At 42.8% G+C, this 22,897-nt stretch overlaps 1 protein-coding gene across 6 annotated transcripts in view; it reads left to right on the top strand.

Moving 5' to 3' along the window:
• The window catches only part of EPG5 (ectopic P-granules 5 autophagy tethering factor), an 85,530-nt gene that overhangs the window by 16,150 nt on the left and 46,483 nt on the right, over positions 1-22,897 (top strand). For 5 of the 6 annotated variants that reach the window (XM_073343446.1, XM_073343447.1, XM_073343445.1 and 2 more), the window contains exons 5-19: positions 512-619; positions 1,050-1,123; positions 4,895-5,003; positions 7,194-7,308; positions 7,808-7,958; positions 8,514-8,669; positions 9,334-9,491; positions 11,101-11,255; positions 11,905-12,045; positions 12,382-12,546; positions 13,496-13,618; positions 15,308-15,567; positions 17,789-17,929; positions 19,823-19,967; positions 20,807-21,004. In XM_073343446.1, the coding sequence (XP_073199547.1) occupies positions 512-619; positions 1,050-1,123; positions 4,895-5,003; positions 7,194-7,308; positions 7,808-7,958; positions 8,514-8,669; positions 9,334-9,491; positions 11,101-11,255; positions 11,905-12,045; positions 12,382-12,546; positions 13,496-13,618; positions 15,308-15,567; positions 17,789-17,929; positions 19,823-19,967; positions 20,807-21,004 (2,199 nt within the window). Of the gene's footprint in view, positions 1-511; positions 622-1,049; positions 1,124-4,894; positions 5,004-7,193; positions 7,309-7,807; positions 7,959-8,513; positions 8,670-9,333; positions 9,492-11,100; positions 11,256-11,904; positions 12,046-12,381; positions 12,547-13,495; positions 13,619-15,307; positions 15,568-17,788; positions 17,930-19,822; positions 19,968-20,806; positions 21,005-22,897 lie in introns of those variants that run through there. The other variant, XM_073343450.1, reaches the window with a different exon arrangement.

Genomic DNA, 22,897 nt, shown 5'->3' with positions numbered 1-22,897 from the left:
CCACTGCTCTTGCTGTTTGGTGTCCTGGGTGAAAAGAATTCGGTGGTTTCATTCCAGGTCTTAGCAGACAATGGCCACATCACTGAAACCGCTAGGATAATTGTTGATAGAATCAATGGAGAGGCCAAGTGTTGAGAGGATTGGAGCCTGTGAACCCCAAAGTGGTTGGTTTGGATAGGACAGAGCACATTAATAAGGCAGCATGGGGAAAACTCACAGTACTTCAGCTCATGTTGGAGATGGAGGTCTTCATCGCTGTCAATCTGGTAATCTTTCATCACTCAGTTTCACTACATCAGTTCTTTGTATTGTAGCTCTTAAATCAAGCAGCGGCCCCTGCTTGTAAAAGAGCACTGTTGTCCCCTTCAGCGTTTTGGTGATACAGCATTCTTTGTACAAACCCATTGGGTGTTGGAAAGTGGAAGGAGAATTATAGAAATGCCAGGTTTTAACAAGTCTGTGAAGGAGCCAACCTTGAAATTGCCCTTACATGTTGCTCTTTATTGTTTAGGTGTCAGTCTTGCAAAGAGTTGGCTGTCCAGGGGACCACCTCTTCCTTTTAAACCACATCCTCCGTTGCCCAGCTGGTGTTAGCAGATGGGCTGCTTCGTTCATTCAGGTGTGAATGTTTAATCCTGTGTGCTTTGCTTTTTTTGGCTGAGATTTTGGAGTGGGTAGGAGAAAAGAAGAGTATCCCTCCTGCTTGAAACCATAAGACTATTACTAGAGTAACTGGCAGATTCCAGAAATATGGAATCTGGGGCCTAGGAAGGAGAGGAGCCAAAGTCTTTCTGTGGGGTTTTCGTGGGCTGGATTTTCAGCCCTACAAATCTTGTAGTGAGATCTGCAGCTAAAGGCAGAAGCTGTGTCTCCTTTGAAGACTTGTTTCTCTTTTAGATCAGCAAGTGGGCTTTGTCAAGATTTTCCTTTAATGTTAGAAAGTTAAAGGAAAAGCCACATAATGGAAATTCAGAAATTTTATGTAGATGCTGAAACTAAGCAGCTGTGGATTCTGGTTTGCTTAGACTGAAATTTTGTTTTAATTTCAGATCAAAGTCTTGGATAACCCATCAGGAGTCTTTCAGTTTATGCAGTCTCTTGCCTTGCTTATGTCTCCTGTCAAGTAAGTGGGAAAGGAGAGAATTTGTACACGTGTTCTGAAAAAGCTTATCTGTGGATATTCAAACACATGGTGGCACTAGGTATATTCAGATGACGTTGAGGAATTGTCAAAATGGGCACAGTGAACTGGTAGTTAAGTCTAAAGCCTTGTCGTTATTCACTCATCCCCTATTTACAGCCTCAGCACTATTCTCAGATGCTAAATGTTTATCATGATGAATGTGCAGTAGCCCTATTGTTCTTCTCAACGTTGAAATAAAGTTCTTGGCTACTGTTTGGAGGAACAATTGTTATGGATGAAAAGGAAGTTCCTGAGTCAGTAGGTCTGGAACAATTGTTGCATGCAAAGATTATGCTGTTTAATATTTTCCCCTATACTTCTAACTTTAGTCAGAAAAAACAATTGCAATACTTGATGAAAACAGTGACGTCAAGGACCAGTGTTAACAAATGAAATAAAATTAAATGATCTGATCAAACCACAATCTTCTCCTGTTTGAGTGGCCTCCTCCCCACCCTGCTCTGTTAGATTAGTAAAGGTTAGTGTGAGGTAAAGTTTTATGTTTTTGTGTGCTCACTGCATTATGAGAGTTACAGCCACTCGTTTTCTGAGTGTCAAGATAGTAGCTATTGAGCTTAATTGATCTGAAGCAGGTCTACAGAAATATTTTAAATGGCTAAGGAGAGAGCTGGACTGAGTTATTTTTAGAGTTAATATTGGTCAAGCCTGGATTGTCTGAACTCCAGTTAACTGAAACTTCAACCATCTGTTGGAGCCTTGATTTCAGTGCGTAAGGATTTATATGCTAAGCTGAACTGGCTGAGGCAGTGGGGGAAAGAAATTGGCCTACACATTTTGACGTCTGTGCTCAGAGTTTGCAGGCTAGATTGAAAAGCGTGGAGCAGATCCTTCATCTCTTGTAAATCTGCAAAGCTTCACTGAACTTCTTGAAGCTATACTGAAGTACATCAGCTGAGGATCTGGTTCCCCGAGGGCAGACTTCAGTCTGAGCCAGGGTTTGGGTGTCCCCAGAAACCTTGCATAGTTGCACTGTAGCTATTTCAAGTCAATAACAGTAGCAGTGAATCTAGTGTCTTAAAATGAGTATGAATTTACAGCGATCAACTTTTCTTTTTTCTGATCGGTGTTGGATGCTGAGAGAAGATGTAGTTATCCTGACAGTATGTGTAGTGTTTCACCAGCATGTTGCTGGCAGGTTGAGAGAAATTAGAGCTTAAGATCGTGTCATTTTGGTTACTATGTTGCTTTTCCCCTTACTTCATTTTTGATGTGGAAGTATCAGCTGACATCACCTGTACAGTTAATGAATCGTGTACACCGTTTGTAAACTAGTATTTCAGGATATTAGGTGATCTAAAGTATGGGATTCTGTCTCTAGAGGCTTTCAAGTTAATAGCCACTAAAATAATCTTGAAATGGAAGTCTGAAGAAAAACATGATGACCAGTGTCATAAATATAAAGGGAAGGGTAAACCCCTTTAAAATCCCTCCTGGCCAGAAGAAAACTCCTCTCACCTGTAAAGGGTTAAGAAGCTAAAGGTAACCTCGCTGGCACCTGACCAAAATGACCAATGAGGAGACAAGATGCTTTCAAAAGCTGGGAGGAGGGAGACAAACAAAGGGTCTCTGTCTGTCTATATGCTGCTTTTGCCGGGGATAGACCAGGAATGGAGTCTTAGAACTTTTAGTAAGTAATCTAGCTAGGTATGTGTTAGATTATGATTTCTTTAAATGGCTGAGAAAAGAATTGTGCTGAATAGAATAACTATTTCTGTCTGTGTGTCTTTTTTGTAACTTAAGGTTTTGCCTAGAGGGATTCTCTGTTTTGAATCTAATTACCCTGTAAGGTATCTACCATCCTGATTTTACAGAGGGGATTTCTTTACTTCTATTTACTCCTATTTCTATTAAAAGTCTTCTTGTAAGAAAACTGAATGCTTTTTCATTGTTCTCAGATCCAAGGGTTTGGGTCTGTGGTCACCTATGCAAATTGGTGAGGCTTTTTATCCAACATTTCCCAGAAAAGGGGGGGTGCAAGTGTTGGGAGGATTGTTCATTGTTCTTAAGATCCAAGGGTCTGGGTCTGTAGTCACCTAGGCAAATTGGTGAGGCTTTTTACCAAACCTTGTCCAGGAAGTGGGGTGCAAGGTTTTGGGAAGTATTTTGGGGGGAAGGACGCGTCCAAACAGCTCTTCCCCAGTAACTAGTATTTGTTTGGTGGTAGTAGCGGCCAATCCAAGGACAAAGGGGGGAATATTTTGTACCTTGGGGAAGTTTTGACCTAAGCTGGTAAAGATAAGCTTAGGAGGTTTTCATGCAGGTCCCCACATCTGTACCCTAGTGTTCAGAGTGGGGAAGGAACCTTGACAACCAGAATGAGGAGTTTAAGGTCCAGTGACTAGCTGTCAGAGCTAGATATGAGTGCTTCATGCCACGGGAGGAGTCCCAGCTTTCAGCTAGTATATAAAACATTTGGTTACAGTCCTTTTGATTTATGAACTAATGGCTTGTATTCACTTTTCAAGGCCCTTCATGGCCTATCACCACGCTTCTAGCCATCTTTCATTCACTATCAAGACATAGACTCCTGTCTTGGATTGGCCAATGATCGATCAATCCATCTAAGATACTTTTATGGCCCTCATGACCATAGTATGACAGTCCTTCATGAATTTATCCCCACAACATCCCTGTGAGGTTGGGTAGTGCTGTTATTCCCATTTTACATACTTGGAACTGAGGCACAAAGAGGCTAAGTGATGTGCCCAAGGTCACCCAGGAAGTTTGGTAGGGCAGGGAGTTGACCTAGTTCAGATTAGGATCCTAGGTTGGTGCCCAGATCCACTGGATGATCCTTCCCCTTATGATGCCAGCCTTCATTGCCCACTTGTTAAATTTTCAAACATGCACCTTCGTGCTGTCTGCCATGCTTCCCCTCACACTTGGGTGGAACTCCTTGAAAACGTTCACTGTCTTGTCATGCTCCAAATCCCTCTTTAAAACTCTCTGTTGCTGTGATGCTTAAAAGAACTTAACAACGATTAGGCAGTGGGTGCTAAACCGTTGCCCATCGTGCTCACCAACATTGTCTCATTATTTCTTTGTGCTTTCCTGTCTGCCTGTATCCACCTGTTGTCTTATCTTACACTTGGACTCTAAGATCTTTTGGGCAGGGATCATCTTTTTGTTCTGTATTTGTACAGTGTCTGGCACAGTGGGATCCTAGTTTGTGACTGGAGCTCCTAGGTGCTACCACAATACAATTAATCACTGTCACTGCTTTTGGACTGACCATAGCAAATACTGGCTGTGAGATCAGTGTAACTTTCAGCCCCTGGTTCACCTGCAGATGTTTGTCAATGGTTGGCATAAGCTGTCTCTTTTTTTCCATTTTGTTTATTATGGATTCACAAAGGTACCCAGCAATGCGTGTGCTGTAAATTGTAACAGCAGTGTCCCTTAGAATGGGCATCTTGCAAACAAGGGTTGATAGCAGTTTACATTTTTCAGGGTATGGTGCATAAATCAACTCATTAAATTGGTAATCAACTTGAGTATGAGTTTTTATTGACTGGTAACTTGTTCCACACTTGATGCATTGGGCAACCTTGTTAGTTTCTTGTTCCTGTGTGAGTTTTAAGGGGTTTTTAAAACAAAAAGAATAGTTGGACTGCAAATCTCGAATGTTTACTTTGTTTCTCTAATTTACTTAAGCCTGGCTTTCATATGAAATAAACTTGTATTCCCCAGAAATCGAGCAGACTTCATGTGCCACATGACACCAAGTGAAAGAAAATCCTCCACCTCCTCTGGGAAGGAATCTGGGAACTGGACGTTAGTGGATGAGGGAGGAGAAGAGGTACTTTAAAACTAAACAGCTCTGCTTAATGCTTGTGCTCAAGCCTGTTGTAGGGGTCGTACTGAAGGGTTGGAGGAGGGAAAAATTAAATATTCTCCTGTAATGGATTTCCATTTCAAACAATAAATTTTATATTCCCTTCATCATAGAACAGTGATACTCAGACCTCAGTTGTTCAGGAGCCAAATTAGCAATCAACATCATAGGTGCTGGAACTGGGGGTGCTACTGCACCCCCTGGCTTGAAGTTTTTTCAGTTATATATAGGGTTTATAGTTTGCTTCAATAGCTCTCAGCACCCCCATTATACAAATTGTTCCCGTACCGCTGATCAACATTACCCAAAAGAGCCACACAAGTATGCATTCATGGTGTCATTTACCATAGTACTCTTCATTTTTAAACAGTATCACGGGCAATATTTAGTTATAAAAAATTCTCGCAGCAAATAACTTAATGCAAGTTGATAACACATTGGTTAATAACATAATAAAAGTATCTTGAGTGGTTAATAATTTAGATTGGTTAATAATCACACTGTTTTAATACCATGTTCTGCAAAGAGCTGCAGGAGACGCATTAAAGAGCTACTTGTGGCTCTTGAGCCGCAGTCTGAGTATCACTGTCCTAGAGTATTACATTTCCAGTAATATAAATCTGAGATTAAATTACCTGAGGTATTCTGTTGGGAAGGAGGGAGATAGAATAGACTGTTCTAAAAATAGTTGTTTAAAATTACCCTTGTTATTTAATATTGTGGAAATAGATACCCGTTTGAGAACTTTCCTCCTTTCAGTCATCATGGAAATATTACTGTACTGGGGGCTATGATGTTTTTCCCCTCTTACTTTAAAGATGGTATCTACCACTTCTTTATAGTTGATGGCTGCTGTCATATAGGAACACACAGAGAAGGGGAATGAAAAGTACGTTGTGAGTGTGATACTTCCTAGGCGTGCCCAGCGTTGTGAGGTACCGCACTGCACCTGCCCTTAGCATTGAGCAGTCTTGTCTGTGCCTTCTGTGGGTCAGTTCCCTGAAACCACCGGCCTCTGGCAGCACAAGCGCTGCTTTCCAGGCCTCTGCAGGACATAATAGGCACACACCAAACCCTCTCCGCTACACCGCCCTGCCTCCTCCGTCCTCAGAGTGTTCCCTGCAGGGCCCAGCATCTTATCCATTGGACACACGCAGAATTAGCAGGCCCTGCTGTTCACAAGGGAACCGTACACACTAACTTGTAAGAGTCAACCCAAAATCACTGCTTTGCTTAACATCACAGCACTTAGGTATATTTATAGTGAAAACAAGAATAACTTTGGTTACCAAAGAACAGAGACTCCATTGACAATGAGTAAGAATATTGGAAACAAAGGCTTACATATAAAATAAAATCATTGTCTACAGAAGTTTATCTTGCCCAAGGTTTTTTCCAGCATTTTCAGCCAAGCCTTACTGAGACCTTTCGTAAAGCAGAATCACTGTCCTTTTACTTCCTCAGTGAAGGGTGACAGGGTGTCCTCTTTGCCCCCACAAATATAGTTGAGCAAGCCTTTGATGTGCACCTTCAGATACGGTTCTTCCCATTGCTATTTCTCTTCATGTTAGTTTCTTTCTGAAGTCCCCACAATCCTTCATTTGCATTCAGCTCAGACTGATGATAGGAGACTCGTGAAGTATATTCTACTTAGTTTACATTCAAACAGCCATTTAGATAAAACATTTCTTGTTTGACAGGAAACTAATTTTTCACCTTGGCTGGCAACCTGTCCCTAAACCCTGACCTTACAATTTTTAGTGCATGTACATAACTCCTTACATAGTACCTGTACAGAAATGTCAATGTTATTGGTGACCAGAGTGATATAGACTTTTATTGGAAATCTTACATGATGTTCTTTGTGAACTAGAACACACATAGCCTCAAGAGATTCCTATAGCCCCCATGCACCCCCTCTGTGCGCCATGACAGTTGGCACTGACATTCAGGGGTCACAGTGAGGAGTGGGAAGAAGACCAGTATCCCCTTTTCTACATTCTTTCTCTACCCTCCCCCCACTTCCCTTCAAAAGAAAACTGGAGGTAGATAGTACAATAGTCAGGTCCATTCATTGTCTGTCTGTCTGTCTCCCTCCCTCCACCCTTGGGGAAGGTAATAAAATCCACTCTGATTTTTTTTTTTTTTTTGTAGGATGAAGATCCTGAAACTAGCTGGATTCTCCTTTTGGAAGATGACTTGATTGTCCTCCTGTCACAGTTTCCATTTCATGAATTGTTTCATCATTTTCTTGGGTTTAACTCTAAAGGTGAATTGGCTGCTAAATATGTAGACTTTTATAGGGGATAAGGAATGATTTTTAATGTTAAACATGTCAGGGACTTCTATTTTTCCAGTGTATTCTGAAGGATTAGATTTTATTCTTTCTTTCACTCTGATCTGTTAAACAGTTCCTTTTTGGTAACTAGCAGTAGATCTGCTTTTCAGATCCCATCTCTTTTCCCTGGCCTCCACTCACCACTCACTCCTTGTGCTCCATCAGCTTCTCCAACTCTGTCCACCCACCTGAAGAGATTGCCTGCAGGGGATCTTGTAACTTACATAAATTATTTGTACTTGCACAATTAGATTTTAATCTACTGTGAATCTGTTTGTTATAAAATGGTATTCATGTTGTATGAAATAAGTCATATAGATAGCAGAATAGAAATGCATTCCTCATTGCTTCTAATGTGTTTTGAGTTCTAAATTTCTAGGTAACTTTCTGATTTTTGTGAAGCTTATGGTTCAGTGTTTTGATTTTGTAGGTGTTTATTTCCCTGAAAAAACAACCCCTCAGGAGATGATGAAGATTTTTTCCTTTGCGAACTCCTTAGTGGAGCTTTTAGCTGTGGGGCTGGAAACATTTAACAGAGCACGCTACAGGCAGTTTGTGAAACGAATTGGTCATCTTATCAGGTAAGAGGAACAGCTTTCTTTCCTTTGTCATGTGAATCTGCACAGACAGATCTTGGAGTTTAACAGGGGTTTAATAGGGGCAGCAATAGATCTAGCAATGTTAGAATGTGTGTAGGCATAAATGTATGTGAGGGTATGAATGTGAGAGTACTCTCTTTAGGACAAAGGTTATGGCTTCCTTCATACTTGTTTGGTGCTGAGCACGTTAATGGTGCTTTATTAATTATTAGATGTGTGGACTTTTTTGTGTATACTGCCAATCCCTAAGGAAGGGATGTATTTGACACACAAGCTTATGTGTCCTAACCAATTTGGTCTAGTAAAATGTCAACTTATTTATCTGTAAGACCTAGGAAAGATAACATAGGAATTATGACTCTGTAAAGTTCTCCACAGATGGAAAACTCTGAGGGTATAGGTGCCAGACTCTCTGAAACTTGAGGACAGAAGATTGAGTTTTTGGCTCTTGCTTGTGATCAGAGTTGCTGTTTCTGGACACTAATGATGTACTCTCTGATCTTTTTATCCTCCTTTCCCTTAACCCCCGTTGCATAGGATGACAGTTTGTTATGTGAGCGACCACTGGGCCCAGTATGTTAGCTGCAATAAAGAATATGGATCAATAGCGCACCCCTATTCTGTAGAGAAACTGCAAGTAGAATTTGATGAACTGTTTCTTCGGGCTGTTCTACATGTGCTGAAGGCAAAAAGGTAGGAAATCCCACTGAAGGATATAAAAACTCACACCCAAATGCTATTAAAAACAATAAGAGGGTGAAAGTTGTGTCTACAGGTGGGACAAAATAAAACCCTGCATCCGAACAGCCCAGGCTGCAGAATCCAGAATCTGCATGGACAGCTTTGATCTGATTGTGACTTAATATTTTAATAGTGTTTCAGTATTTTCTGTGGATTCAGACTAGACTGTAACATACAAGATCCTTTAAACATGTAGATGGTTACCAAAAAGGGGAGAGGTTAGAATTCAAATTTCAGGCTTCTGTAACTTTTATGCTGTGGGGACTTGCCCAGCACAAAGTGGGATCAAGATCAAGGGAACAGAAAGCCCACTCTTGTACTCCTCTTCCCCAAATGAGGTGTGGGCTCCTCAGCAGAGGGTTTATACAGATCATAGAATATCAGGGTTGGAAGGAACCTCAGGAGGTCATCTAGTCCAACCCCCTGCTCAAAGCAGGACCAATCCCCCATAGTTGCCCCAGATCCCTAAATGACCCCCTCAGGGATTGAACTCTCAACCCTGGGTTTAGCAGGCCAATGTTCAAACCACTGAGCTATCCCTGGACCTGTAACTTCTTTTCAGGTACTGAGGCTTATTATTGTGCAAATTATTTCTACTTGGCTTAAAATCCAACAGGCTGGGCGTCTGGCTGTTCATGTCTGAGATGCCTTATGGAACGTTATCGAGTCGCATGCTTTGGAAGCTCTTCTTCATCATGCATTGGGCAGAAAATGAACACCTGGAAAATATCTGCTCCACCGTGCAGCCTGCCGACTGCAAGCACAAACTCGGAGGTAGAATTCCTTTGCTTGCGGAACCTGCAGGGCAGTGTTTTGAATTCTGTTCTGGATCCGTAGCTAAACATGGCCCTTCTTCCAGTGCCTAGGCTTGTGAATTCCAAAGAACAAGGATGTTGCCCCTTCTGATTGGTGACTGCAATCACTCAGTTTTGAACAAGGTGGCGCCCACCTCTCACGGGCAGCCCCTTTCTGGATGGGCGGCCCCTTTCTTTCAGTTCTTATAATGGGATGGCACCCTTCTGTGTTACTGCAAAGTTAACTGCATTCACACAGTTTTCTAAAAACAAGGTTGAAATCTTCAGTTCAAACACTCAGCGGTTGGTGTAGTGTTCTCTTTAATCCAGTACATGGCACAACAGCTTTTGTTGTACTACGTCTGGGAGAAGCAGAGCTTCCCCAAGGCTTTGTAACACAGAATTCTTGGACATCAGTTGGTCTTGGGGTTCAGTGTTCCAGTGCTCACTTTAGTTTTCAGTTCGTGCAGAATGACTTCACTAGCTTAACTGCTGTCTAAAATTATGGTATATGGGATGAGCAAAATCCCTGAACTTACTTAAAACCTACCTGATTGGCTGTCCCCAGTTCTGATCTTGCCTTGACTGATTATATAAACTGTTTAAAACTGATAAAAGGAAAAGGTCTTGTAACAGCATCGGGACTCACCTCTTGAGTGCCCCTGCCCGGGGTCAGTGTTCAACAAGATCAGCAGCACCCATCACAGTACCATCATCTAGGTTCTGGGTTCAGTTTCCTGGGCTCAATCCTGCCTGCACTGACCTGTCCATGGTCCTGCTGCTCTTCAAGCCAGCCAGGCACCCAGTTATTGGGAGCCTTCCCTGGGCTTAATCCTGCCTGCGGTGAGCTGTCTGCGGTCCTGCTGCTTTTCCAGGCAGCCAGGAACCCGGTTTTCCCTCTTCAGGCTCCAGCCGGTAACTGAGTGCTCTGCCTGTGCTGTTTCCTTTTATATGGCCCTTTTGGCCCCTGATTAGCTGCTCCAGCGTCCTCTCTGATTGGCTGTCTGGAGGACTTCTGTTCTGCTTTTTTCTGGGGTGAGGCCGGGTCACGAGGCCTCCAGCAGAGGGCCTCCAGACCTAGTTCACCCCATCACAGGTCTTTTCACACAATTTGTAGTTCATTTGTGGAAATCATTGCCACAAGATATCATTGAAGCCAACAGGTTAATAAATTTCTTTAAAAACCCAACCATTTTTATGACTAACGAACATCCAGAGTTAGAGTAATAACAATTAACACCCCCCTCCCCCACCCTAGGAATTTTGGAAAGAATATAAATCTTCATGCTTCAGGACATAAACCAACCTATAACTATTGGGGTTTGGAAGGAATCTTTCAGGTGGGCAGGGTATTCCATAACTGCCTGCTGCTGGGTTTCTTGCACTTTATCTAAAAGGGCTGGGACTGGCCACTTTTGGAGACCGGATACTGCACTATGTGGGCCACTGGGTTCAATCCATCCTAGCAATTAGTATGTCTCTGTTTCTGTTCCTGGTATTAAGACTACAGGTAAAATATATGTTTTGTTACAGGAGGCAATTAACCATTTCACCTATATTGACCTGTGTTCCCTCCATGTGATTTGCAGACCCAGAACACATTGAAAATTTTGAGAAGTATCTTACATCCATGAACTGCTCGGAAGAAATTTGTCTGCTCACCACGTTTGCTCAGATGGCACAAGCCAAGCGGGCTGATGTGGATGAGGACTTCATCAGAGTCGTCGTACTGGAGATATATGAGGTGGGCAATGCCACAGGGTCAATTCTGTGAGGTGCTGAGCACTACTGTGGGGCACTGAGCAGTCTTCCATTGTTAAGTTAAATGGAAAGTTCAAGGCATTCAGCATCCCTTAGGATTAGGGCTTTAATTTATAACCCTATCAAACTGTTCTCCTGGTTTGATCGTTTAATACTCTAGGACTGAAATAAAGTATCCTGGATGGCTCGTTTGTCATTGCTACATAGGAATATCACTTCTGGAGAACAGGCTGAAATGAACAAAGTCAGGATATGGGAAATCTTTTCCTTTCCTTGTCTTGTTCCCTTTCCCTGTTGGAGGTGGCCTGCAGTGCATCAGAACTGACTGACCTGGAGCTCTGACTCTCCAATTTTATTGCTCCCCATGTGTGCTCCATTTTAATTTTCTGCGACTGATGGAGTCCATGCAGTCTAGGCAGTCCGGTCCAATAAGTTTTCATGCTGTGTCAGGATAAACAGTTAAGAACTTGGACTGGAGTTTGCAGTTTGTAAACACCACTGTCCAGGATCAGCAGAAGAAAATACATATTATTTTATTGTATTCTCCACTACACTGCCAATGAACCCAATCATAGTGTGTGGTGGTTTTTTGGTCCTGTCCCCTCACCCCTTTTTTGTTCTCACCTTCTCAGGTATCTTATGTCAGCATTTCCACAAGAGAGACATTTTCAAAGGTTGGCAGAGAACTCTTGGGAGCAATCACGGGTGTCCATACAGGGGTCATTTCTGTACTCCTGGATCGAGTTAGAGACACCATTGAAAAAGTCGGCATGGTAAGAGCTGATCTGTGTCCTTTAAAACAGCCACTGTTAAGAGCTTAAAGTGGATGTTATGACCTAGTGTATTAAGGATGAATAACTTGAAATTTTGGCACACAGTGCTTTGTTAGGGGGTGCAAATAGACGTTGGTTGTGCTGTGGCTGTGAGCAAATATGCTCAGTGTGTTTAGATGGGAGTAAATAGAATGGGGGAAGGAGGATGTTGGGATCGGTGTTGGGTAACAGTCAGTCCTTTTCCAGGGTGTTGTACAGTTCTGAGCACATTGTCAGCACTAAAGAAACCAGTCTCTTTAACCATTGATTTGTAATATGTGTACTCCCCCCCTACAGGTTTCCTTATACTTGTTTAAAGAGCTGCCATTGTATCTTTGGAAGCCCTCTTCCTCGGAGATAACGCTGATCCGTGGCTGGCTATTGAATTACAATCTGAACATGGTGGAGAATAAACTAGCCTGCATTATCCTGGAAGGGCTAAACTGGGGATTTGGTGAGCATGTATGTATTAAAAATTGAAAGCTTGACACTCAGTCAGACCTGAGAAAAACTGTTAAGCTAGCATTGTAACTAATCACAAATGTTGGAGATCAGTTAACAGCACTAACACATTCTATTGGGATGTGATGGGTTGCTTTGTATGCATTTGAAGGTGCAAGAATGCTGGTATCCCAATGGTTTTGGAAGATGCTACTGGAGGAACCAATTCTGTTCCCCTGCCATACTGTCACGGTTGTGACTGGTAGAGGCATTTGAGCTAGAGCTCCCTCATTATAAACCAGAGGAGGCAACTGGCAGTGTCTTTTCTGAGGACCTGTTGACTCTGAAATGTGCTTCTCTCCTGGGCCAGCCAGTACCCACATTTTCAGGTGCATGGCATAGATCACCTTTTCCTTTCCTGCATTTAAGGAGGCCGGTGGATTTATAGGAGAGGGGTGTGTGTGTGTCTGGAAATTGAGCTAATTTAAGTGTGAAGTCTTTCATATGTTATGATATGGTTGGCTGGAGTCCTTTGGTGGTTGTGGAAAAGTCCTTCAAATTGGAAACTAATCTTTGGAGTTGTGGTTTGAAATATCGTACAGAAACTTTAGCTTTTGAAATGTTTTTATATGTTTTTTTTTTGGATGGGGTCAGAAAAGTCAAAAACAAATCAATAAACTCTTGGGGTCTCTAGGAGGGTCATTCTCAATAGACAGGTCCTCAGCTGTAGAGCTCTGTGTCTAGAAGTCTCTGAGCCTGAGTTCATTATCCTTCAGTGTACGGTGCAAGATTCCTCTTGCTGACCAAGCATTTGGCTAATCTAATGCACCAGTTATGTTCTTCCCTTTTCTATTTATATTGACATCTGTTCCTTGGTGATGTAACCAGAAGCCTGGTGAGGGTACATTACACTGAGAATGATGATACAATTTTAAAGGTCTTCTTTAATAAAGAAAACAAACTTTAACAGGATACTACTCTTCACCTCGATCCAGCTGTCCATGCTGAAGTTGCATTAATGGTCCTAGAAGCATACCAGAAATACCTCCCTCAAAAACCGTATGGCGGGCTGCTTTCTGAAAGCATGAAACAGGTACTTCTCCCTCTCTCTCTGAATTTTTGGTGGTGGTAGAAGAAGGAAGTGTAGGATGGGAACCTCAAGCTTAATTCTAAAAAGCCCAAACACTCATGCCGTTGTACTGGGCATTTCATGACTGAAAGGATAGTTATGATGCTCGAGCTAAGGTATTTGTTTCTGTGTGTGTGTGTGTTAAAAGAACAATATAAAGATAGCAAAGTCAAGCTCTCAACCTTAATTCTTGCATTTCCTAACTTTTATCTGTGAAATTTTGATTCATTCCCCCTTATGCGTATGCATGATGATACAGTCTTTAATTATGTGATCCCATGTAATTTGCACAGGACCACTTCCGATTCAGTGCACAGAGTGGATGATGCTCAATTAATGAGCAAGCTATTGAGTATTATGTTTTCTTCTCCTGGTTCAGTGGTTGGCCCTGATACCTATTCAGACCCTGCTATGAATACAAAATTATTAATTTCCTCATGGGGTTTTCCTTGGTGCTCATCTCTGTAGCATCTGCATACTTCACAAACATTAAATTAATTTTCTAGCACCCCAGTTGGGAGGGTAGTATTATCCACATTTTACAGATGGGGAACTGAGGTACAGAGAGATTAAAGTCAAAAGTATCTATCCCCCTAGCTCTGTCCTGTCCCATCTGGCTCTCTGTCTCCTTGCCCAGCCAATCCATCTCCCCACAATCCTATCTCTTAGTCCTACTCCTTTCCCTCACCCCCGCCAGCCACCAGTCCCAGTCATGCTTGTGTCCTTCCTATCCAGGTGCCTTGCCCCAATGTACTTCCCATCCCCTTTGCATTCGAATCAAGCAGCTTCCTCTTCCACACTGTCTGGGACCAGCAGAGAAGGGCACAAAAAAGACAGGCTCTCAGTTCCAGTGTCAAGTCTGGCCTGGTCCACATCAGCCCACTGCTGCAATTGCAGGGAAAGTCCTGCTGAGTCCTCCATAGCCGTGAGTTGGAGCATGCTCACTGTGGATGGAATCTCCAGAGTTTTTAGCTGCTGTGCTTTAGCTAGTCTCTACTGAGCATATGCAAACTGATTTCCCCCCCACCCCCACCCCAAAAGCTTATAGTTTGACCAAAGTTGGGTGGATTTTCATAGGGCAGCAAAAGGCACATACCTGATAGAGCACCCCTGTGCCAAATTTCAAGTCTCTCCTCTAAAGCATGGGCATACAGAGCTTCTCAAAGAAAAGTTTGCCAGCATTTTTTTTGACATGGGCAAAATGACTTATTTTTCCCTAGCTTTGTTCTTGGAACAGCTGAATTGTTTTGGCTGAAATTTCCCCAAAACGTTCAGCCTGAGACAGATGCCTGTTATGGGAAATTTCAACGCAAGCACTTAAAGTTTGGCATTTATAAGCAACTAAAACAGGATCTTTATAATGGATAGTTTGGGACGAGCTTAATAATAGGTGGGGTTACCAGCCTTGCCTATAATAGGGCCTTCATTACGTTGTATCTGAATGCCTCACAATCGTCAATGTATTTATCCTCACAACATCCCTGTCGGGTGGGACAGTGCTATTAATCCCATTTTACAGATGGGGAACTGAGGCCCAGTGTCACACAGGGATCTGTGGCGAACAGGGAATTGAATCATAGCCTCTAGTCCTAGTCTAATGCCCTAACCCCTGGATCATCCTTCCTCTCTGGTCGTGTTACTTCTTTGTTATAGGTCTCCTACTTGGCTAGTGTTGTTCGTTATGGAGAGACACCCGAGACCTCCTTTAATCAGTGGGCGTGGGGCTTGATTTTGAGGTTAAAGCTGCACAGAAATGACCATGGTGTGCAGCAGTGTTGGCCTGCAGTTCCTGCTTTCAGCACTATGCTCGACATGACAGAATCAGTCATGCTTCATCCACTGCTGAAGGCCGTCAAATCAGGCATCCCTATTGGCTGTTACCTCGCATTGGCAATGACTACACTGGGTCATAGGTAAGTGTGCCTTTTACTGGTGCTTGTGATGAGTGGGTAACTTCAGTGGGCTGATCCATCCTAATGGTAATGGATTGGGAGGGCTAATAAATTCTTCTTGTTCATCTTCAAATGGTCTCAGTGTTTTGCTGAGGGGAACAGAAAACCCTTTTCTCTGGCCGCCTCAAGAGAATGCTTTCCAGTAACATGCTGATGTATTTATTTCCTCAGTTATACCTTAGGCTCTCTTCACATTATGGTTGAAACAGGACGAAGTGATGACAGTGTTAAAACAAAAATCGCTGGCGTAATGTCTCTACCAGTTGCAGACAAGGATTCTTTCTTAACCCTGCTAACCAAAAAGTGCTGTCTTGTATTCCCTCCCATATTAGTCTGCAGCAATGTTCTAACAGTGTTGCAATAGGATGTTCAGAAAATTGAAGAACATCCCTGTCTGTGTTGTATACTAGAAATTGGTAAGACCCTTGTTACTTCAATCAATATGTTAATGAGCATCCTAACCTAGTATTAAACCTGTTTCAAAACAGTCCTTCCTAGCATAGTCTCAGCCACTTTGTGGTTAGGCTCTCTATGGGGTTCTCCTTTGATTAGTTCAAAACTGTACAGTGATGCTACTCTTGTCCTGCCTCAATATTTTCACTCTTTTTCCAAGTTTCAGCCATTTTGCTTTCTTCATACAATGTTGATTTAATTTGTGAGGAGAAATTGCCTTAGTGTTCTTCTGAAAACATCCAGTCAATGTGCAGCGGCAGTCAAAAAGGCTAACAAAATGTTGGGAATCGTTAGGAAAGGGATAGATAATAAGACAGAAAATATCATATTGCCCCTCTGTAAATCCGTGATATGCCCACATCTTGAATACTGCGTGCAGATCTGCTCGCCCCGTCTCAAAAATATATATTGGAATTGGAAAAAGTTCAGAAAAGGGCAACACACATTATTAGGGGTATGGAACAGCTTCCATATGAGGGGAGATTAGTAAGACTGGGACTTTTCAGCTTGGAAAAGAGATGACTAAGGGGGGATATGATAGAGATTTATGAAATTATGACTGATGTGGAGAGAGTAAATAAAGAAGTGTTATTTACGCCTCATAACATAAGAACTAGGGGTCACCAAATGAAATTAATAGGCAGCAGGTTTAAAACAAACAAAAGTATTTTTTCATACAATGCACAGTCAACCTGTGGAACTCCTTGCCAAAGGGTGTTGTGAAGGCCAAGACTATAACAGGGTTCAAAAAAGAACTAGATAAATTCATGGAGGTTAGGTCCATCAATGGCTATTAGCCAGGATGGGCAGGGATGGTGTCCCTAGTCTCAGTTTGCCAAAAGCTGGGAATGGGCAACAGGGGATGGATCACTTGATGATTACCTGTTCTGTTCATTCCCTCTGAAGCAGCTGGCATTGGTCACTGTCGGAAGACAGAATACTGGACTAGATGGACCTTTGGTCTGACCCAGTATGACTGTTCTTATGTTCTTCCTCTCTTGCATGTATGGTCAGAGCAGTTTGATTCCATGTTTTTAAAGAGCAGTTCTAGCTTGAGAAAGTGGGTGGTGTGATCTGAGCATAGGATGAGAAGTGAGGAACTTCTGATCAGTGCTATTATATTGACTCCTACTGTGGCTTTGAGAAAATCTTTTGCTCTGGCTCCCCATGTGAAAAATGGGGGCTAATACTGATCTTATATCACAGGAATGTTGAAGGCCGATTAATGTTTAAGCAAACTGAAAAAGTAAAGAGCTATGAAAGTGGAGGTGTTTAATATTAATGTTATGTCTTCCTGGCATGGAAGATCTGGGCATAGAAATGTTATCCTCACTATGTTTGACATTGCCCCAGGGCTGTGTCTTCATACTGCTAACACTGGATACCAGGAACTGCACTGAATAAGATGCAGGCTCCCTTTTCCCTGCAGTGTCTGAGGCTGCTGCAAGATAAGAGCAGGAATCCCATATAGCTCCTCACCTAGCATCTCCTGTAGTGAAATGCATTGCCAGCTATTGAATGGGTCCCCATCTCCATAGGCAGCAAATACCTATCATGATTAGAAGCCTTAATTCTCTAGGGCTGACAAACCAGGAAGTTTCACCACCCTTAAATTCCTTCTCCTTTTGGGGGAATGAGGTGGAAAAACTTTAATCTGCTTGGATAAAGTCACAAAGACTGACGCTATTTAGTATTTGTTGGTCACTTTTTTTTGTTTCTCTCCTTGCAGCATTGAAAAGTTCTGTGCTGAAGGGATCCCTCTGCTGGGCATACTGGTGCAGTCTAGGTACCTGAGAACAGTAGTCCATGTACTGGATAAAGTTTTACCCTTGTTCTATCCCTGCCAGTATTACCTTCTGAAGAACGAACAGTAAGCATGATTTTTATTTAACTGTAGTACCAAGGGAGAGCGTTATTAGTGTGTGGTAACAGTTGACTAGAAATGTAACCGGCATATTTGCCAAGTTGTTTTTTTACGATTGTGATCAGTGGCACAGCTGTGATGGAAACACCCACCACATGGGCTATCACTATGTGTGCAGGCACGGTGCTGAGACCAGTGCTGTAGCTTGTAGCACAGTTCTCCAGTCTCTGGACAGCCTGACATGTTCTGTCAGTGGATGGGCTAGGTAGAGGAGCAGGCAACACTCTGAGTGTCAAGCTGTTAATTCCGTTACTGCTAAGTATGTTAAAGTTCCAGTCAGAGTCTCCATAGGGCGTGGCTCAAAGGCCTGTTAACACAACGCCCTGTCATGACTAATTGCTATGTTACTAGGCCAGGCTGCATAATTTTCTATCCAGAATCAACCTCCTCCCAAGTCCTCATTGCTGTCATGCTGAAACATGGTCTGTTCTGGGACTGACTGGTCGGTACTTAGAGCCCCCTAGGGCAGGCAAGGGTAGTTTTCAGTCTCTTTCAAAGCAGCAGGTACTTCTGAGAGTGCTTTCCTCTGCAGGGTAACTTCTTCAGAGAAATATAAACAGCTCCTTCCATCAGTGTGCCATGTGCCTTTCTCCTGAATGCTGATCTATGTCAGTTCTTGTCAGACATCTCTCCAGATGTTCTTCAAGACTAATGTGCACTGATACCACCCGAGCTGTCTGAGGAGCAAGATCAGGTTTTCTTAACAGGCTGTTCCTCCTCTGCCCCACTGCCTTTCCTGGTTGTGATGCCATACTATGCTTTCTTGATTTGAGTTTTTCTCCTGTTCTTCCCGTTTCCTCTTGCAGAAGTCTGCAAGTGTCAGGCACTCCTGTGCTTATATAGCATTGCAGGGTGTATTACATTACAAACTCTGCATATAGAACTGCTGATGTAGAGGGTGGCAGTCCATTGGCACACTGTGCAACACCAGGTAATGGGGAATTTTGGCTAATGACAATTGGGCAAATCTATCACAAGTAGTACCGTGATCCCTGAAGAGCAGGCTGGACCTCAGTTTTTTTAAGATCTCATCTGAGACCTGTATACACAAACTGATGGAACTCACCCTCCTAAATATCACTGGCCTAGCTTTGTCACACACACATCTTCATGCCTTGTTCCATGTTGGTCCCTGTTCCTGGAATTCTTTCCGTCTCTTCCCACACCAGTCAACTTCCCTTTCATAATTCAGTTCTCTCTTGAAAAAACACTATTTCTACCAAATGTTTCAGTGTTGATCTAGAGTCAGCAATCCAAACATCTTTGAAAAAGAAATTGCATTGATCTGAGATTATACAATTTGAGGGGCTGTGGCATCTGAACTGTCTGAATTAGACTGAGGTAGCTCATATGTGAGCTCTGTGCATTTCTGATGCAGTAAGGGTGATAAATTGGGTCCCATGCAGTTTACAACATGTTGGTGTGTCAGATGAGGCTGTAAAAGCCTGTGTCCTATCTTCTCTTTACTAATATTTATGAAAAAGCATGATGAGATCTTTAGAGTAGGATGTCTTTGGTCGGAATTTTCCTTCCTTACAAGTTCTGTATAGTGGCTCGTGCCTTTTGCTCCTGGTGCTGCTGTATTTCAGCAGTGGGGCGTTTAGGAAGGGTTGAGATGAAAATTATGGTATAAACTTAAGATGGTAGTTCAGATGTTCATGTGCTGATTTTTAAAAATGTGGACTTCTTTATAATGGTTTGGGTTTAAGTCTAATCATTGTCACCTTCGGTATTATGACACTTAAATTTCTCAGAACAAACCAACCCAGCCCTTTATGTATGATGTAGGAGAAATCTTAGAATCGAATGAATTTCATTTGTGATTATTATGGTCTCTAGGTTTTTATCTTACATCCAGCTGTTCCTTCACCTGGATAGTGGAGTTCCACAAGGCATGACTCAGCAGGTTACACACAAAGTGGCGCAACACTTGACAGGAGCAAGCGATGGAGAAAATGTTAAGTTTCTCAACAGCATGATCCAGGTCAGAAAATGAAGCATGAATAAACTGTACATCTAATGGCTGGAGGGTGATGGATTCGGATTTCACTCTGCAGAGCTCTCGTGCTGACGATTTTTTGTTTTGTTTTTTTTAGTGTTGCAGCTCTTGATTGTTAAAAAGAGAGAATTCTCACCAGTGTTGCTTAGAATGTGGTATGAAGCGTAATTTGCACACATTAGGGTTGGGTACAGCAGGGATTAAGAGGCCTATCTGGCTGCTGTTAGGGTTTGTAAGTTTTCCTTTCTGGTTGCGGGTTTGTGCTTTGGAAGATGGTACTGGTATAGAAAGAATTGTCACTGGTCTGCCAAAGTACCTGTAGCCCTATCTGCTCATGAAGTCTAGACCCCAATGGAGTTAAATGGAAAAAATACTTGGGTTAGAAAAGATGATAAACTGATACCCACGCTGAGATTGCAAGTTCTGCCTTGCAGGGAGAGCAGAGTGAAAGCTACAGGGTAGGCATTGCCAGGCTGGGAGCCTGCAGGGTCTCAAATGTATGGCCTCAGTGGCTGTTTCTTCTGCTGCAGAGTTAGAAGCCTTAGAAATGGTCTCCTCTCCAGCAGTGTTCGTAAGCTCCAGGGACCCCCGCTTCAACATCTCTTTATCCTGAGAATTTCTGTGGTCAGGGATAAAGAACAAAAATAGCAAACCGTTTACAGTGACGTCATCCGTGTCCTTCTGAAAAGAGACGGATATCATTAGAGCCCTTGATGCTGTCACAAAAACCAACCAATGGAAATTGGACAATTGTTCAGTACCGTTTTGTGCTTTAGTAATTCAGGCTGGGTGCTGTTTGTTAATTCCACCCTTTAACTTGGCAGACCCACATTTTTATGAGCCGTCAGCCTGATGGAGTGTGGCCAGCTGCGGTGCTGGAGTTCTGGGTGCAAGTTCTCACTGCTCAACAGCTGTGGCACAGAGAGAGAGCAACGGTCTACCTGCTGGATCATCTGTGCAAAGCAGCTTTTCAGTATAGTCAAGAGGACTGTGTGCAAAAACTGCTCTACCAACAGCATAAGGTAAAACAGATGAATTAGTGTAGCTGTAGAAAAGTTCTAAAGGTTTAGGTCTGGGATTATCAGTTCCAAATAAATCTCTGTTCTATATGAAGCATGAGCCCATTTATCTGAAAAGTAACAGGGATGTCGGTAACAATTGAAAAGGAGGACTTCTGGCACCTTAGAGACTAACAAATTTATTTGAGCAGAAGCTTCCGTGAGCTACAGCTCACTTCATCAGATGCATTCAGTGGAAAATACAGTGGGGAGATTTATATACATAGAGAACATGAAACAATGGGTGTTACCATACACACTGTAATGAGAGTGATCACTTAAGGTGAGCTATTACCAGCAGGAGAGCGGGGGAAAACACCTTTTGTAGTGATAATCAAGGTGGGCCATTTCCAGCAGTTGACAAGAATGTCTGAGGAATGGTGGGGGATGGAATACACATGGAGAAATAGTTTTACTTTGTGTAATGACCCCTCCACTCCCAGTCTTTATTCAAGCCTAAGTTAATTGTATCCAGTTTGCAAATTAATTCCAATTCAGCAGTCTCTTGTTGGAGTCTGTTTTTGAAGTTTTTTTGTTGAAGAATTGCCGCTCTTAGGTCTGTAATTGAGTGACCAAAGAGGTTGAAATGTTCTCCGACTGGTTTTTGAATGTTATAATTCTTGACGTCTGATTTGTGTCCATTGATTCTTTTATGTAGAGACTGTCCAGTTTGGCCAATGTACATGGCAGAGGGGCATTGCTGGCACAGGATGGCATATATCACATTGGTAGATGTGCAGGTGAATGAGCCTCTGATAGTGTGGCTGATGTGATTAGGCCCTATGATGGTGTCTCCTGAATAGATATGTGGACACAGTTGGCAATGGGCTTTGTTGCAAGGATAGGTTCCTGGGTTAGTGGTTCTGTTGTGTGGTGTGTGGTTGCTGGTGAGTATTTGCTTCAGGTTGGGGGGCTGTCTGTAAGCAAGGACTGGCCTGTCTCCCAAGATCTGTGAGAGTGATGGGTTGTCCTTCAGGATAGGTTGTAGATCCTTGATGATATGTTGGAGAGGTTTTAGTTGGGGGCTGAAGGTGATGGCTAGTGGCGTTCTGTTATTTTCTTTGTTGGGCCTGTCCTGTAGTAGGTGACTTCTGAGTACTCTTCTGGCTCTGTCAATCTGTTTCTTCAGTTCAGCAGGTGGGTATTGTAGTTGTAAGAATGCTTGTAGAGATCTTGTAGGTGTTTGTCTCTGTCTGAGGGGTTGGAGCAAATGTGGTTGTATCGTAGAGCTTGGCTGTAGACGATGGATCGTGTGGTGTGGTCTGGATGAAAGCTGGAGGCATGTAGATAGGAATAGCGGTCAGTAGGTTTCCGGTATAGGGTGGTGTTTATGTGACCATCACTTACTAGCACCGTAGTGTCCAGGAAGTGGATCTCTTGTGTGGACTGGTCCAGGCTGAGGTTTGATGGTGTGATGGAAATTGTTGAAATCATGGTGGAATTCCTCAAAGGCTTCATTTCCATGGGTCCAGATGATGAAGATGTCATCAATGTAGCGCAAGTAGAGTAGGGGCATTAGGGGGTGAGAGCTGAGGAAGCATAGTTCTAAATCAGCCATAAAAATGTTGGCATACTGTGGGGCCATATGGGTACCCATAGCAGTGCTGCTGATTTGAAGGTATACATTGTCCCCAAATGTGAAATAATTACGGGTGAGGACAAAGTCACAAAGTTCAACCACCAGGTTTGCCGTGACATTATCGGGGATACTGTTAATATCGGGGATACCTTAAGTGATCACTCTCGTTACAGTGTGTATGGTAAAACCCGTTGTTTCATGTTCTCTATTTATATAAATCTCCCCACTGTATTTTCCACTGAATGCATCCAATGAAGTGAGCTGTAGCTCATGAAAGC

This window comes from Lepidochelys kempii, chromosome 5, assembly GCF_965140265.1.
Source record: "Lepidochelys kempii isolate rLepKem1 chromosome 5, rLepKem1.hap2, whole genome shotgun sequence".
In the NCBI taxonomy this organism is placed as follows: Eukaryota; Metazoa; Chordata; order Testudines; family Cheloniidae; genus Lepidochelys; species Lepidochelys kempii.
This window is presented reverse-complemented; position numbering and strand designations above follow the sequence as displayed.